The sequence below is a fragment of the Helianthus annuus genome, chromosome 12, assembly GCF_002127325.2.
Source record: "Helianthus annuus cultivar XRQ/B chromosome 12, HanXRQr2.0-SUNRISE, whole genome shotgun sequence".
Lineage (NCBI taxonomy): Eukaryota > Viridiplantae > Streptophyta > Magnoliopsida > Asterales > Asteraceae > Helianthus > Helianthus annuus.
The window spans coordinates 154,034,148-154,052,233 of NC_035444.2; the positions used below are offsets into that span (position 1 = coordinate 154,034,148).

Here is an 18,086-nt window from a genome sequence, read left to right on the forward strand (position 1 = left end):
CTATGGCAGATTTGGTACACCGCATTACATAGCCTCATACAATCTTCTAACTGCAGATTTCTTCTCTTTCCTTCAAGCTTTCGAGGTACACCTTCGGGTTGGAGTCAAGACCGGCAGTGCAACTGCTTGAGGCTGTTGTATCCTGGAAACAAATGTGTTCTCCTGGGAGACACGAAATTTGTTTTAAGGGACCCGTGTCTAACACGATCCTCGGCCAATAACAGTTTCGTCTGTTCGAGTTTTTAGTTCTTGTATTTTCATTTTTCAGTTGTAATTGTATTGCACTTCCTCTACATTCTGTAAATTGTTTCTGTAATTCAAGTTAATAAAAGATTTTATTTATTTTACACGAACGGGTTCCTACAGCTCCCTCCCCTTCCCCTCTCTCTCTCTCTCTCAGACACACTCAGTGCTTATAGGGCACACCATGATGAGATGCAAATTAAAAAAAAAAGTTATTCTTCTGTTGAACTCTTTCTCAGAAGAAACGTACAATTGGTGCTCTATCTTCTTCTAAGGTTTTGTATCTCCATCTTTTTACCTTTAAATCTTCTTGCAAGTTTGATCATTTCATCTATACAGACCTACATACATGTATATGTGTGCGTGTGTATATATATATAGAGAGAGAGAGGGGTTGTTTTTGTTCTTTGATAATTCCTTTATTCTACTGTTTTCTTCTATGAGTATAGTAATTGCAAGAAACAGAGTTTTAAATGGAAGAAATGAAAATTGTCTCTTGGGTTGATGACGTCCGGTGTTTTTGGTTGTTTTTATTAAGTTTTTTTATTATTTAATTAACTAGTTACCATTTATATAATATAATTTTGTAACATTTCTAGGTATATAGTTTTGTACATTTAGCTTAGTTAGTGTTTGATGCTTTAATTGATTGTACCCTTAGTTTAGAAGGTTATAGCTTTTGGTTTATTTATATACTGTTAATTTTTAACGTTATGATGCATTAGAAGTGGTACTGTAAGCATATATTCTTGGACAATGTTTTTTTTTACAAAACATACTATTAATTTTTAACATTATGGTGTGTTGGGATTGAACCCTATCAGAGGAACTAGGGCTGGCAATTCTGACACGAACACGATAACACGACACGAACCTACACGAAGTTAACAGGTTTCGTGTTTGACCTTAACAGGTTTCGTGTCTAAACAGGTCGACGCGATAAGACCTGTTTAAATTTCGTGTCTTAACAGGTTAAAACCCGTTAACCTGTTAAGACCCGTTAATGACATGTTAATAATTTCAAATTAAAAAATATATGAAATATAATAATATACGGAGTCGGGCAATATACATTATTCAATACACCCAAATTTTGAAATCAATTTTCACAGTTCACGACTTCACGCTCGCTCACCAAATAAACCCTAAATCATCGGCCGCCGCGCATGCTTCACAGTTCACTTCAGTCGCCGGCCGTTCAACCCTTCGACCTTCATCGCCAGCCCCACTAAACCCTTCACAGTTCACTTCATCGCTGCTCACCTTCATCGCTTTCAGTCACCGGTGTCGCTTTCAAGTAGTTCTGGCAGTTACAGAAACACATATCATTTCAGTCACAGTCGCTGCTTTCAACCCTTCACTGCAGATTAGGGTATTTCATTTAAGATGTTTCTATTTGAATATGTGTTTCTGTTTGATAAGAAGTGAACTGTTATTGCTGCAACTTGAATAGAAAAACAAATGTTATTGTTGTTTGATAAGAAGTGAACTGTGATGTATTCACGAAAAATTGAATATTTCATGTCCTTGTCTTAACAGGTCGTGTTCGGGTCTTAACAGGTCGTGTTTGTGTCTTAAACAGGTCATATGATATGTTGGCAACATTTTCGTGTCTTAACAGGTCATTTCGTGTAACCTGTTTATTAACAGGTTCGTGTTCGTGTTTGGAAATCTCTGACACGATAAGATTTCGTGTCGTGTTCGTGTTTACAGGTTTCGTGTTCGTGTCTTATCGTGTTCGTGTCTTAACAGATCGGGTTGACCCGATATGCCAGCCCTAAGAGGAACATATAATAAGAGCCAAAACCGGATCACAACAGTGGATTCATCATAAGCATCTGTTTGCATTAGACTTTCCCCTTGACAGTGGTTATCTGACAACTGACAAACTTCAAAGCACTGCCCAAAAGAACAATTGTTACTAAAGTACTGATGAAGATTAAAGACTGAAGCTCAATCTACTGATGGAATCCAAGCACTGTTGAAGAACTGAAGTACTGCCCATTCAAGGTCTGATCACCCTTTGAAGAAAGCACTGATGCTCAACATCAGTGGTTGACTACAACAGTGGAATGCAGAATCAGTGTTTATACATCAGTGTTTAGAATGTAATCAATGTCTGTATGATCAGTTGTTATAGATCAGTAGATAGAGTTTGTTAGGTTGTTAGATGTCACTTTCATGGTGACGTCAGCTTAGATGTTTCAGTGGTTTGGTTTGCCTATAAATGTAACAGTACTCTGCACTGTTACATTTGATTGACTGAGTAGGTTCTTCTCCTCATGTCTAATCCTTTCATCTTGTGCTATCAACCTTGGAGTATCAAGTTGAGGGGGAGTTTAGCTTGTAAGCATGTTTTGTAATCTTTCGATTTGCTTTTTAACCTTTTGACTGATGGAAATCATTTGTTTATCAAACTATTTTCCTCTTTGATTGTGTTTATAAAGTTTGTGTTCATTTCCGCTGCATTTATTCTCAATTCATATCTTTTGATTTGTTCCATATAACACAAACAAACACAATCATGAGGGCCTCAGATCCTAACATGGTGTATTAGAAGTGGTACTCTAAGCATATATTCTTGGACAATATTTTTTTTACAAAACAACTAGCTTGTGTGTGTTATTGTTTTGTCCAACTCTCTTTAATTGTACCGGTACCCACTTTCCCCGTTTTTCGGTACCAGTATCGGAACGGTACCAGTAACGGTACCGGTATTTACAGGTAAAACACCGGTAAATACCGGTACTGATACCGAACTCTTATATTCGGTACCGGTACCCACTTTTTCCGTTTTTCGGTACTTGTACTTTGGGTATCGTTACCGGTTTGATACCGAACGGGTACCGTGCTCATCCCTAATCAACATCAAGTATTTGTATTTCCCTCCACAAGACATTTGGAAACACAGTGTGATCGTTTGGATATCTAACTTGATACAAAGATGTAGTAGTTAATCCTTAGGTTTGTGGTTTTAAAACGCAACGAGCGGGTCGATAGAGAAGTATGGTCATCTAGCAACATCAAGTATTTGTATTTCCCTCCGAAAGACAATTGTAAAAACTTATGAAATTAATGATGAATGAGCACAAATGGTTAATCTACACATTTATTTGAACTACTAGCACATGTATATATATCTAATCAATACAATAGTTTTGAAGTTAGAACAAGAGTTTATTGAATAACGATGGAGAGTGATGATTAATAGTTTAAAAATCAAAACTACTTCATAATAGGGATATGGTCATCTAGCAATTCTGAAGAAGTTTGATAAAAGAAATTTCGAAAAATATTGAATGTGGTAAAATGCAATAGTACCCTTAATGAGACTTAATAATGCATACGATATGTCTAATTAAAATTGGTCTTCACAGTTTTTAGGTAAATTGGTGTTTGTATATGATCCTACTCCTATAATTATATACTATACTTATATTAAATTACTAACATCAAAACTACAGTACGTTTGGTTTTCACAATCTAACCACAATACTTTTATAGTTTACACTTTATTATATACTTTAACTTAATTTCAGTAAACTGCCATTTTGGTCCCCGAGGTTTGGTCACTTTTGCTACTTTAGTCCAAATCTGAAACCTTTTGCATCTGGGTCCTTGTGGTTTCACTTTTATTTCCAATTTTGTCCAAAAATGAAATTAGGTCATATTTCTCAAATTAAATCCTGGTATTGTGTCATTTTCCCCAGGGGCAAAATGGTCATTTATTTTTTATTTTATTTAAAGCTTTAATTAAAATAATAATCTTTTGTGGGTCCCACCACACCCGACTTCTTCTTCTACCTATTTTCTCTCTGTCTCTCTCCTGCCATAACAACCACCATCCATCACCACTTCCACCACCATCAATCTCCACCACCGGCACCATCTATCTCCACCTCCACCACTGCTCAATACCACACCCAAATCACCATCTACACTAATCGTCAGCCAACACCCACACCTAAAAACAGCCGACTCGCTAAAAATCAAACAAATTGTAGATTGAAGCTCCAATTTAATAGAATCTATATAAAAATCAAACTACTTGTCGATACATAAACCCACTTTACCAAATCGCTCAATTCTTTCACCTTTGCCGCCGTCATGACCTACCGAAAAAACAAACCCATCTGAATATTAACAAGAAACAACTCTGCCTCTCTAGAGAAATCAAGATACCTGTTAGATCTATGAAAAAAGGATATCACCGGATGCCGATCTCTAGCTCCGAATTCAACCACAATGCCGCATTTGTATGACGGCTAGGGTTTTACCATCGCTATCTTCATCGAGAAGGGCGGTGTGTTGTAAACAACAGAAGGGGGGGAATCTTTGGCCGGAGCTACACCGTCAAAGAAAACAAAGCCTGGGGAGATTGTAGTGGCTGCAATTGCGATTGCTGGTGGTTTAAGCATTCGTATGGAGGTGAATGCAGATGGTGGTGTAAAAGTGCCAATAAGGGAGGCTTACTTACTGCTCAGATCTAGGCTAAAGTGGTGGCAGATGGTGGTGAGGAAAGGGCCGACGAGAGAGGCGGAAGAGAGGTGGCGGTGGAGGTGGTGGTGGTGGTGGTGTTGGGTGTTTAAAGGTGGTGATGGTGATTGGGTGTGACGTTGAGCAGTGGTGGAGGTGGATATAGATGGTAGCGGTGGTGGAGATTGATTGTGGTAGATAGGAGTGTGCATGTGTCGGTTTTGACCAAAAATCATAACCATAACCGCGATGTCGGTTATTAGATAACCATAACCATAACCGATCGGTTATGGGGTTATGGTTATTCGGTTTTGATGGTTATAGTGAGTCAGTTATGGGTGGTTAACCATTTATTTAGCTTAGCTAAAATAGTTTTTTTTAACGTAGAATAAATTGTTATTGCATATTTGTATATATTAGCATATTACATAGTATTAAAAAATATATATAATCTATAATATTAATACCAATTATTATCGGATATTCAAATAAAGTGATATAATGCATTCGATAAATTCAAATAAACATTCAACCAAAACTACAAAATGATATGAAAAACCCATAAGTACTAAAAATCTTCAGTAAAAAAACATCAAATATTAAAAATATGGTGAAAAGTCCTAAATCCTACAAAGATTTATTACATGTCGGTTCGGTTCGGTTATGGTGGGTATGAAAAAAATGATAACCATAACCGACCCGCTACTTTCGGTTTTCAAAAAAAACCATTAACCGACCCACCGGTTTTTTATTTGGTTCGGTTTTGTCGGTTAATTTGGTTATGATTCGGTTAATTCAGTTTTTTGCACACCCCTAGTGGTAGAGGTGGTGATGGATGGTGGTTGTTATGTAGGAGAGATACTGAGAGAAAGAAGGTAGAAGAAAAAGCGGGGATGTGGTGGGACCCATATAAGATTACTGTTTTAATAAAAGCTTTAAATAAAATAAACAAGAAATGACCATTTAACCTTAAAGGACAAAATAGAAGGATTTAATTTGAGAAATATGACCTGATTTCACTTTTGGACCAAAATGGCAATAAAAGAGAAACCACATAAAGCCAGATGCAAAAGGTTTCAAATTTGAACTAAAGTGACCAAATCTTAGGAACCAAAATCACAGTTTACTCATTTACTTTAATTTAATTATATATAAACTGATTAATTACATGATTCTTCCAAATGAGTTTCTTCAATATGTAAGAGTAGGAATGATGTCACCTGTCAAACTTTAATATTAAGGTGTTCATAGTGGATGAGAGAGACCCCACAAGCATATGAAAATTTCTTTTTTTTGGTAAAAAAGTAATAAATTAGATCAAACAAAAATAGCAAGGTTGTGATAATCTCCAATCTCCATCGTTAACCACATGTAGATGACCAAACCACCTTTTTTTTGAAAGTTACACACACCAAACCAACAACACTTGCACTTTACATTTATTCTATTAAAATAGAATATAACCTAGGCTATAGGGTGTGGTCATGACCCTCATGACCACTATGACCCACCATGTTAGTGCCATGTAACTAATCTTTAATCTACCATCCAAAACCACTACCCTAAAGGTATGGTCATGACCCAAACCATTAGCCCCTTATTTATTATCTTTGTCTAAACAAAAAGGAAATGATTTGTTGAAAAATGGAAAGGAGGACCATGGTTGCCATGGTTTAATTCATGCAAACCATGGTGGATCAATCAAGAGGATGAGGATGGTGTAGCCTTCCATTCATGTTTCTAGGTGGCAAATCATGTCCCAACCATGATCCCCACACCCTATAGCCTAACACGTTTGTTAAAGAACATTTATTTTCATAAAGTAGAATATAACCTATTCTAGGTAATTAGATATGTTGTTTCGAGCTGGTCACACCATAATCTTGTAAAATTAAGCATTTAAGCGAACAAGGTTTAATAAATACATACAAAAAAAACGTAAACGAACTAACTTAAAATGTGTAAAGCGTAAATGAACCAACTTAAACGAAATTAAATGAACAAACGGAAATGGACATTTATGAAAAAATTTGAATAAACAAGAAATATATTTATTGCCATTCTCATTTAACTAAATAGAAAAAATGTTAGTCTAATTGAGTGAACATTTTGCCCAATGAATACTAAAAAAGGACAAAAATAACTTTAGAAATAAATATTTGTATCGAGTTGATTATCACCTAATGAAATATTACTCAATAACAAAAGGGATTTATTACTACCTAACAAAGATAATTATAGGGTTGTGGAAAGGTCCAGAACCGAACCGAATTAAATTAGAGCCGAGCAGGAACTGTTAAATGCTAAATATAAAAACTAGAACTAGACCGTATTTTAACGGTTTCGGTTCAGTTCGGAACTGGGTTAAAACTTATCGTGTATACGGTTCTCATCGAAACTGATTGTCAAATCGTTTAAAACATATAACTAAGAGTTCCAACACCTAAAGTTCAAACCATCCAAAGTAAAAATAACAAAATAAGATGTTTCAAACCTTAAACGAAAGTATACAATGTAAAAAAATGAAAGTTAACTAAAAACCTTTAAGTTAACCATCAAAAAAAAATTTCATTCACACCTTGGGTAAAATTATTTCTATATTCTTTAATCCTAAAACATATCTTTAAATACAATATTTAAAGTTTAAATAAATTATTATGGTTTTTGAATATAATATTTAAAGTTTAAACCCAATCTGGTTCTAGCGGTTCTTTAAATGGACCCGTCGGTTATAACTGGAACCAACCGGAAACCGTTTTCTCCCAAATTTAAGAACCAGAACCTGACCCTAAATACAACAATACGGTTGGATCTGATGATTTTGATTTGGTTCCCCGGTTCTGATGGTTCAAAACCATAAATTGCTCAACCCTACTTATAATTTTTAAGTAGGGCTAATTTTGTGTAGATACTCCGTTTTCTCTTTGGATAGATGTCAGTCTCATTTTTCTTTGTTCAGAGATTCTACAAAACTCCTATAAAAGGATCAAGTTGGGTTATTGTCACAAACACAACCATCCAAACACCCAACAAAGAAAGAACGACCATCTTCAACTTCAAGACCAACTCTTGAGTGTTGATGAAGCTAAACTTTTAGCCGTTGTGGACAAAGCGAGATCAACTCTTCCTAACCGAGGCAACAAAGGTATAATTTCGAACATTCATATGAATTATATAAATCAAAAGATATCGATCTGCTAGTGAACAAATTGAAAAAGATGATGAAACAAAGATACGCACATGATATATAATCAAATTAACTTTTGGGGATAAGATTTTAATCTAGTTGATAATGACACCGGTAATTCCCCGAAAGGGTTTGTTGTTTTGACCGTCTAAAGTAATGAAACACCCGGTTAGCATAGTATATTGTTTGTAGCGCACCTATTATACTCGAGTGTGCGTATATATAATCATTATAAATTTTATACATGTGTTTTAAATTAATACATACATTATATAAATGGTTCATAAGGTTAAGTAATAGCTTTGAAATGAACTTAAATAAAGAACCGATGAACATACGAATTTAGTTACAAAATAAGGTTATTTGGCTTCTTTAATACATAATATGAAGCTATAGATAGATACCTTCCAAAGCTAGCTGTCCATTATAAAGGCATACACTTTATATACACATACATTTACTACAAAGCTAGCTCTCCATCTCTTATTAAATCTTTCATATATGTTTGCACATATAAATAATCAATCATCTCTTATATACATAGTGGTAGCTTGGAGGAACAACTAACGTTGCCGATCGCTGATTATCGCTAATCAAGAGAAAAGGTAATCAACTCCTATTTCTCGTTTCATTCTAGTCGCTTTTTTGTTTAAATAGTAAAATTTGTACGTATCTATTCATCGTGATCATAGCTACTTGTTGATTAATTTATAACGATGATCATGAGTTGTTAATTGGAGTCAAACCAACCTGTACGTTCTACATGAACTGTAACTAATTATTTGTGTTTCCATGAAGAACACTCTTCTTCTTTACCTTAGGTTTCTACTTTTGAGTATGATCAAACAAACCATATCGATCAAAGCTATTCTTAAACACTCTAGTTTAATTTTAAGTTTCTTTTAATATTGTTACCATCTTTTAATTTACTTCCCTCGTCCGGTTCCACCAGTTTTGAACGTACGAATTTACAAAATAAGGTTAGTAGACATTAATCTTTAGTAGTCACAAAAGATTTAAATATTCAAAGTATTTCAAAAAATTGTTTTACGATATTGTTTAAGAAAAGTTGTGAGGCATTTGATTTTTAGAATGTCAAACTACGATTTTAAATGTTTTTTAAGTTTTAAAATGATAGATAACCTAAGAACTACATAATAAAATTAACAGTAATTTTTACAAGTTTTGTCCTTTACGTATATACCAAATTGCAGGCGGTGTCCTTTAACTTTAAAATTGACTGGTTTTGTCCTTTAACATTACTTAATCTCGTGAATTGACGTAACTGCTGAATTAGTTACTAATCCCGTTTGTGTGTGCATTGTTATTTAAATTAGGTTAGAAGGCTAATCAGTAAAGCTTATACTCCACTCGTAAATCTGCAATGTGAGTCATTCCACTTTTATAAACTCTTTTCTCACAGTTTGTGAGTCATTCTCTTTTTATCAACTGTTTTACAAAACTCCAAGTTATTTTCAAAGTTATAATTACAGGGATTAAGTCTTTGTAATCACCAAGTTACAGCCGGTATGTGGGGTTTTGTATACATTACTTATTTCCCGTCACACTTGGACAAACGGGTGGCCAAGGGGTGATCTGACCACAGTCACAGACACCATTGGACAAATAGGCTAGCCAAATAGATGGTCAAGTGACAAATACTGTGGGTAGTTGGTTTGATATCAGAAACATTGTAATTCCCCTTAATACTGTAGATTATAACAAATGTGTCGTTTTCAGTAAAATGAATGATTCACTCAGTATTTCTCCGTTGACAAAACCTTTTTCAAACATGTTTCAGATGATCTGTTATAAGCAAAGAAAAGTATCGTGGAGCACTCCCAACTTAGAAAAGTGGCTCAATGTAAATAAATAAATGAACATGTTTTGAAAATAAAGATTTCCCTGAGAAATCACATTATTGTAAATTTCGGAATTTATCCCTAAGTTATGAAACGGTCAGTTTGAATTATTAAAAGATCCTGTTTTAAAAAGACTTCCGCTGTCGCCTAAATTAAATACCACGGGATTCCTGTCCCGCGGCTCCTGAAACGGGTCAAACCGGGTCGAGAAGGGCGGTGTGTTGCAAACAACAGAAGGGGGGGGGGGGGGGATCTTTGGCTGGAGCTACACCGTCAGAGAAAAAAAGCCTGTAGAGATTATGGTGGCTGCAATTGCGATTGCTGGTGGTTTAAGCATTCGTATGGTGGTGAATGCAGATGGTGGTGTAAAAGTGCCAGCAAGGGAGGCTTACTTACTGCTCAAATCTAGGCTAAAATGGTGGCAGATGGTGGTGAGGAAAGGGCCGACGAGAGAGGCGGAAGAGAGGTGGTGGTGGTGGTGGTGGTGTTGGGTGTTTAAAGGTGGTGATGGTGATTGGGTGTGACGTTGAGCAGCGGTGGAGGTGGAGATAGATGGTAGCGGTGGTGGAGATTGATGGTGGTAGATAGGAGTGTGCATGTGTCGGTTTTGACCAAAAATCATAACCATAACCGCGATGTCGGTTATTAGATAACCATAACCATAACCGATCGGTTATGGGGGTTATGGTTATTCGGTTTTGATGGTTATAGTGGGTCAGTTATGGGTGGTTAACCGTTTATTTAGCTTAGCTAAAATAGTTTATTTTTTTTAACATAGAATAAATTGTTATTGCATATTTTTATATATTATTATATTACATAGTATTAAAAAATACATATAATCTATAATATTAATACTAATTATTATCGGATATTCAAATAAAGTGATATAATGCATTCGATAAATTCAAATAAACATTCAACCAAAACTACAAAATGATATGAAAAACCCATAAGTACTAAAAATCTTCAGTAAAAAAACATCAAATATTAAAAATATGGTGAAAAGTCCTAAATCCTACAAAGATTTATTACATGTCGGTTCGGTTCGATTATGGTGGGTATGAAAAAATGATAACCATAACCGACCCGCTACTTTCGGTTTTCAAAAAACCATTAACCGACCCACCGGTTTTTTATTTGGTTCGGTTTTTTCGGTTCGGTTTTGTCGGTTAATTCGGTTATCGTTCGGTTAATTCAGTTTTTTGCACACCCCTAGTGTAGAGGTGGTGATGGATGGTGGTTGTTATGTAGGAGAGATACTGAGAGAAAGAAGGTAGAAAAAGAAGCGGTGATGTGGTGGGACCCATAAAAGATTATTGTTTTAATAAAAGCTTTAAATAAAATAAAAAAGAAATGACCATTTAACCCTAAGGAAAATGACAAAATACTAGGATTTAATTTGAGAAATATGACCTGATTTCACTTTTGGACCAAAATGGCAATAAAAGAGAAACCACATAGACCCAGATGCAAAAGATTTCAAATTTGGACTAAAGTGACTAAATCTCAGAGACCAAAATCACACTTTACTCATTTACTTTCAGAGCCGTCTCCGAAAACTCTTGAAAAAAATTAGGCATCGGGCGACGAAAAGTATTGGGCCCAAAATTATGGTTAAAAGTAAATGAATTACAAAAATAAAAACTTAGTGATGGAACAAAGACTCAAACTTGTGACCTTTACATCATTTTGAGATGGTTTTTGCCACTACACCACCAATACTTTTATGCATAATAAACGGATAAATATAATAAATATATAATTTCATAAATATATAAAAGCTTATAAAGACTTTTCGGGCCCTTTGAAAATTTTGGGCCTCGGGCGTCGGCACGGGTTTGCCGGGCCCAAAGCCGGTGTTTAGTTTAATTTAATTATATATAAACTGATTAATTACATGATTATTCCAAATGAGTTTCTTCATTATTAAGGTGATTTATAGTCGACAAGAGAGACCCCACAAGCATGTGAAAATTCCCTTTTTTTTTTTTTTTTTGGTAAAAACGTAAGAAATTAGATCAAACAAAAATAGCAAGGTTGTGATACTTTTATATATCCTCGTCTCTCTCTCTAAGAGCATCTCCAATAAGGCACTATTTAGGTGTTTTTAGGGAGAGAGAAAGTGATGTGTAGGAGAGAGGGTGTGAGGTGGAGGAGAGATGATGTGAAGATGTTTGTAAGGAAAAATGAGAAAAAATGGATGAGTGTGAGTTATGTGAGTGTAGTGAGGAGAGAGGAGAGAGAAGAGAGGAGAGAGAGAAAAAATGTGTTTGTGAAAGGGGCAAGTGAGAGAAAAAATATGATTGGTTGGGCATGTGCCAACTAGACATCTTAAAGAATGAGAAAAAATGCCCCTTATTGGAGATGCTCTAAGCTGAATCCACCATCTCCATCTCTCTTCTTCACCATCACCATCTCTCTTCTTCAAAAATACATTCAAATTTACAGTTGGGAGTTCTTTAATGCCATAAAAACACACAGAGCTTCATCAATTTCAAGTGTAACCACATTCTCTCCTGTTTCCATTCTCCCACCACCACCATCTCTCATCTCTCCTGTTTCCATTCTCCCACAGTATCCAGAGGTAAAATTAGCACTTTATTTGTTATTAATTTTGACCTAATTCTTGTTACTGAATCGATTCTAACTGAAATTAACACTTAATTCGTCTATTGTATGCTAGTAACTTTGACCGACTTTTGATTGTTTTTTGTTACTAGTATCTGGAGGTGATATTAACGCTTGATTTTGACGAATTAAGTGTTAACTGCACCGGACCACCGCCGCATCCACCCCTTCACCCACCGCCGCCTCTAACCCACCACAATCAACCACCCACCACCGTACGCCCTTTATGGGTTTCATCTCTTCTTCTCTTTTATTATTATTTTACCCACAATCATACACTCTCAATCTCAATCTGCCCCCAACGATGCTGCTGTAATGCTAGCCCTCAAAACCAACCTCACTCCAAAATCACTCGACTGGTCCGACCCCAACCCCTGCAACTGGAAACAAATCCAATGCTCCAGAGACAACCGGGTCACCCGGATCCAACTCCGTAACCGGAACCTCCAAGGCACTCTGCCTCGAACCCTCAACACCTTAACACAACTTCAAGTTCTCGAGCTTCAAAACAACCAACTCACTGGTCCGCTTCCGAGTCTCTCCGGGTTGACTCAGCTTCAATTCCTCCTACTCAGTTACAACAATTTCACCTCAATCCCTTCCGAGTTCTTCACCGGTATGTCTTCGTTACAATATGTTTACCTCGATTACGTCACCTTTTCCTCATGGGTTCTTCCAGAAACTCTAAAATCTGCATCAAGTTTACGAGTTTTCTCCGCCACGTCAGCAAACATTACCGGAACCATCCCAGATTTCTTTGGCCGCGACTTCTTCTCCAGGCTCACTACCCTTCATTTAGATTTTAACTCGCTTGAGGGCGGGATACCCGACTCGTTTTTTGGTTCTTCTATTCAAAGCTTGCGGTTAAACGGTCAAAACAGCCGGTCAAAGTTAAACGGAACCCTTGATGTTTTAGAAAGCATGATTCAATTAACTGAAGTTTGGCTTCACGGGAATATGTTTACCGGCACCTTACCCAATTTTTCGGGTTTGAATGAGTTGCGGACCTTTAGTGTTAGAGATAATAGTTTAATCGGTCCGGTTCCGGAGTCGTTAACCGGGTTACAGTCTCTTAAAGTTGTGAATTTGACTAATAATATGTTCCAGGGACCGAAACCGAGTTTTGGTAAGTCGGTTGAGGTCGATTTATCAGGTAGGAATAGTTTTTGTTTGCCCGATCCGGGTGTTGGGTGTGATGATCGGGTTAATAAGTTGCTTGCGGTTGTGAAATCGGTTGGGTATCCGCGGGTTTTTGCGGATCATTGGAAGGGGAATGATCCTTGTGCATCTTGGTTAGGGATTAATTGTTCACCTGGTGGGAATATTACTGTGGTTAATTTACAAGGAATGGGGTTAACCGGGTGTATTTCGCCTGATTTCGCGGCCATTAAGTCGCTGCAGAAGTTGCTTCTTGCGGATAATAACCTTTCGGGGATGATTCCGGATGAGCTTAAGGATTTGCCGATTTTGGTAGAGCTTGATGTTTCCAACAATCAGCTTTATGGGCCGGTTCCTGAGTTTAAGCAGAGTGTGAAGGTGAGAACCGAAGGGAATGTTGATATTGGGAAGGACGGGCCTAGTACGACTCCGGTTTCACCTGGTGGTGGTCGAAAAGGCGGTGATGGTGGGGGTGGTGGGAAGACTGGGGTGGTTGTGGGATCAGTTGTAGGCGGGTTGGTGGTGGTCGCCGGTTTGCTAGGTGTCTGACAACACGCGTAAACGGAAGCGTGCTAGTGGTGTACATCCTCGCCATTCGACTTCGGATAAATATATAGTGACATGTTTGTAAGAAATAAATGGTTTTATTTTATTGAATATTGGATAGGAATTCAGTGGCGGAGCTTGACTAAAAGTTTCGAGGGGGCGTAAAGTAATGGGACCCAAAAAACTTTTTTCCTATCGTTATGTTTCGGTTCGGGTCGGGTTGGCTATTCTATTCAAATCGGGTCAAATAATAATAGTTCCAAATAAAACAAAGTGTATATTTACCAAACTACCTATCATTTATATACAAAGTTTATAAATATTTCGAATATACAATTTAGGAAAAATAATCTGGGGGCCGATCCTATATAATTTTAAAATTTTCGGACGAAAAATTGCAACTTGTACACTTCTAACCGAAATATTGGGGTGGGCGGGTGCACCCCCAAGCACCCACTATCCTCCGCCTCTGGATAGGATGAGTAGATTTGATACTTTTAAAAATAAATTTTGCAATGATAAATATGTTATTAAAAAAAAAAAAAAACTAGAATGATGAAAACATGTTGAAAACAAGATACTATAGTCTAATTCATTCAAGTAACTAACTAACTGATAATTATTACTTCAGAAACCATAAATATTATAGGATCATTTGGTAAAACAAAGGATCCTCGAAACAATTTCTATTCGGAATATGATAAACCAAAAATATCGGGAAACAAATCAAAGAAACATGGATAGAAATAAAAGAGGTTAAATAATACTTTTGTCAGCTTTCAACCCATTTGACCCGTTTCATACTAAGGGAAGTTTTAATATTTGACCCATTCGACCATTAAAGATAACATTTAACCCATATCGATCTATTTTTAAGTAAAAGTGTTAAAACTATAATAGCAAAAAAATAAAATCTTGAAGCTGATTAAACCTCAAACCTGGTCATTTTGCAACTCAGCATCATCATTCTTAAATATCAACTTTTCAGTATTCAGTAATTTCCTAGGGTGCTTTGGCAATAATTCTGATTCTCCTCTCTTCAGTTCTAACGGAAAGCTAGCGGGTATCTTGTATAAAATATACTAGGTTAGACCCCGCGTGTACACGCGGTTTAACAAAGAAAAATACTATAAACCTTTACATTATAATTTAATGGAAATGTAGAATAAAGTAATACACAATGATAATTAACAAAGTACACAAATAGTTCAAATATTTGTAAATATTCCATTGTACACAACACTGGGGTAAAATATTACACTAATAACATAACTTTGTAGATATATAACAGAATAAATTTATGATTGCATACGTAAAATGGTAAATAAGATTACCATGATTTATAAAAAAGAAAATCAATGAAAGTTTAACCTGGTAGTGATGCAAATTCAATAATCAATGTCTTCTTAGTCTTGTCTAGTGCTTGAAGTGACTTACGAGGTTCCTGCAGTTTAACCATTCACAAGTTTAATATCAATATGCATTATCAGTGTGACAATGTTTCCAGGATAAAAGCATTAAGAGATTAAGTTGCTCATGCAAACTATGACAATGTAAATTCGCTAAATATCCACCGGTGATGGCTTAAACCATTCTCTACGCAAAGTTTTCCTATGGCCCTTCACCTACCGATTACCAACTTATTATACCTTTACCAAAAGGACGGTGGATTTTTCTCACTAAAAGTCCTATAATTTATAGGGTAGTGTCCTAGAGAGCAACTTAATACCATACACCAAATAATTATCATCATTGTGTGTGGGTTCCAAGCACTTTAAATGAACTGAAAACCCAAAGAAAAGTCCTTGAATTTGTTCAAACTTCAAAGACATTTGACTCTCTATGTGATATAAAAGAAACTTGCTGCACTTAAAATCTAATGTAACTTAGCGTAGTTTACGAAATTCAATAGCAGGATACCATTTGTGTGAAACTAACTATTAAAGAATTGCTTAAACGATGACTATGATATCTCAATTTGCATGTTATTTTCATAGCTATATACAACATTCTCCTACACCACCGTCTCCCCTCCACCACCCTACACCCAAACCACCGTCTCCCCTTCACCACCACCGATCTTGCTGCGACCACCTCAACACCATTCATCAAAACCAACCACCACCACCGAACCCGTTGTGCCGTTTCTTAGAGAGACATAGAAAGATGAGAGGGATGGGGGAAGGGATATGGTTTGGTGGTGTGTGGTAGGGTTTTTGAGGTAAAGAAGAGGGGTGGGATCTGTGTTATGTTTCGAGAAGATGCGAGTGTTTGGAGAAGGTTAGGGTTTGGTGTCGGGGAAGATGAATATTTGCGGCTTATATGAGGATTATTTAGTTTTATTATTTTAATTAATAATGAGTTATAATAAAATTATAATGACCAAATTACCCCTAAGGAAAAAGACAAAACATCAGGATTTAATTTGAGGAATTTGAGTTGATTTCACTTTTGGACCAAAATGACAACAAAACTGAAACTACAGGGACCTATATGCAAAAGGTTTGAGATTTGGACTAAAGTGGCAACAGCCCAAACCTCAGGAATCAAAATAACAGTTTACTCTTAAATAAAAATATAAAATTTCTTTTTATTTCTTTAAACAAGTTTCTAAACCCAAATACCACCTAATTTTATACTTACAACAATAATTAAGGTAGTGTAAGCAATTGGTCTGATAGCTTTGTCACTAAATTGACAAATGAGGGGAAGAACGTTTATCTAATCAATTTGTTTCGCGAACACGACTAAAGGATGATTTTGCTATGACAATGTTTCAACAACTTAATAGTCTCGTTATCAAGGATTCATCCAGGTGGAGAAGAATCTTTTGTAACAAGACTCACGTGGTTGGTCACCATGTGTATGGTGACGGCCTAAATTTGTAACAAGACTCACGTGGTTGTAAGTCTTGATTATATTTAATTAAAAATAACCATACCATTGTTAATTATTATGAACCTGTATCTAGAAATGACACTTTTGAAGCTCTTTGCTCTACAGCTATATTCTTTACATAAAATCTAAAGTAAAGCATATAAAGTTATATGCTTGAAAAAACAAACTCATCTGCTTTATAGATTGTAAATAAGTGGAAAAAAAAGCTTTTGAAAGTTTGTTTATATAAAAAGTTATTTGTATTGAGTTATCAGTTTAATCATCTAGATTGATAAGAGTCAAAATGCCAAAAGGGTAACTCTTGTAATATTTATGTCAAAAGCTTATGGTTTTAGTTTAATGGTATTAGTTTAATCACTTTCAACAACTATCTATTTTTTATTATTAATACTGTTACAAAGTCATAATTATTTAAATCCAATTCAGGTTATTTGTTGTTTTGAAGATTATATAAGAAATAAAGAGATTTATTCGAATTGTTTATCAATTTGCATGGCACATGCTCAATAGGTCAAACTTTTTGAAAGTGAGTATGCTAGCATGAATTATATCGTCAACTAGCACGTGTTACAATTTTTAATTTGTAGTATTTTTTTTTCTTCATATTTTTAACTTATTAATTCATGGTCACTGATAAAATCAACACCAAAATTAAAGAAAAACGAAATTCAAACCAAATAAGAATAGATGAGGCATGATTCTGACGTATCAAGTATCAAGACGATTCATGACGTAAACATAAATGATTCTGGATGATAGAGACCCACAAGCATATTAAAATTTGTTTTTTTTTAAACAAAAGAATCTTTATTTTTCTTAATCAAATAACCTTGTTTAATTCGGGAATAAGCCACTCAACTCAACAACACGAAGAGGCTTATGTTCATAATTAGTATGGGAAATATAAATTAGTGGCTATCCACATCATCATTTGGATTTCTATAAAATGCGTTTGAGTAGATTCATTGTCATGATACTGAGAATATGGAAAATTGTTTTTATACATGTAACGCTAGTTTTGATTATAGAGTCGTGTAGTTGAAACGTGATTACTGAAAATATATTGGATTGAAAAGAAACAGTTT

The 18,086-nt window shown here is 35.6% G+C and overlaps 1 protein-coding gene and 1 long non-coding RNA gene across 3 annotated transcripts; both read left to right on the plus strand.

Moving 5' to 3' along the window:
* The first annotated feature begins 1,309 nt into the window (after positions 1–1,309).
* LOC110895936 lies at positions 1,310–2,705 on the plus strand. 2 transcript variants are annotated; one of them, XR_002567459.2, is made up of 2 exons: positions 1,310–1,864; positions 1,957–2,705. It is a non-coding gene; the product is annotated as an uncharacterized LOC110895936 (long non-coding RNA). The 2 variants fall into 2 exon arrangements; XR_002567458.2 differs by having other exon boundaries at positions 1,320–1,615.
* A 9,189-nt stretch (positions 2,706–11,894) lies between these two features.
* LOC110895937 (receptor protein kinase TMK1) lies at positions 11,895–14,346 on the plus strand. Its single transcript, XM_022143330.2, has 2 exons — positions 11,895–12,355; positions 12,492–14,346. The coding sequence occupies exon 2, from the start codon at positions 12,715–12,717 to the stop codon at positions 14,104–14,106; it is 1,392 nt and encodes a 463-aa protein (XP_021999022.2). The 5' UTR covers positions 11,895–12,355; positions 12,492–12,714; the 3' UTR covers positions 14,107–14,346.
* The last annotated feature ends 3,740 nt before the right edge of the window (positions 14,347–18,086 follow it).

Coding starts and splice junctions, on each gene's coding strand:
- LOC110895937 (XM_022143330.2), top strand. CDS start 12,715: ATGCTAGCCCTCAAAACCAACCTCACTCCAAAATCACTCGACTGGTCC.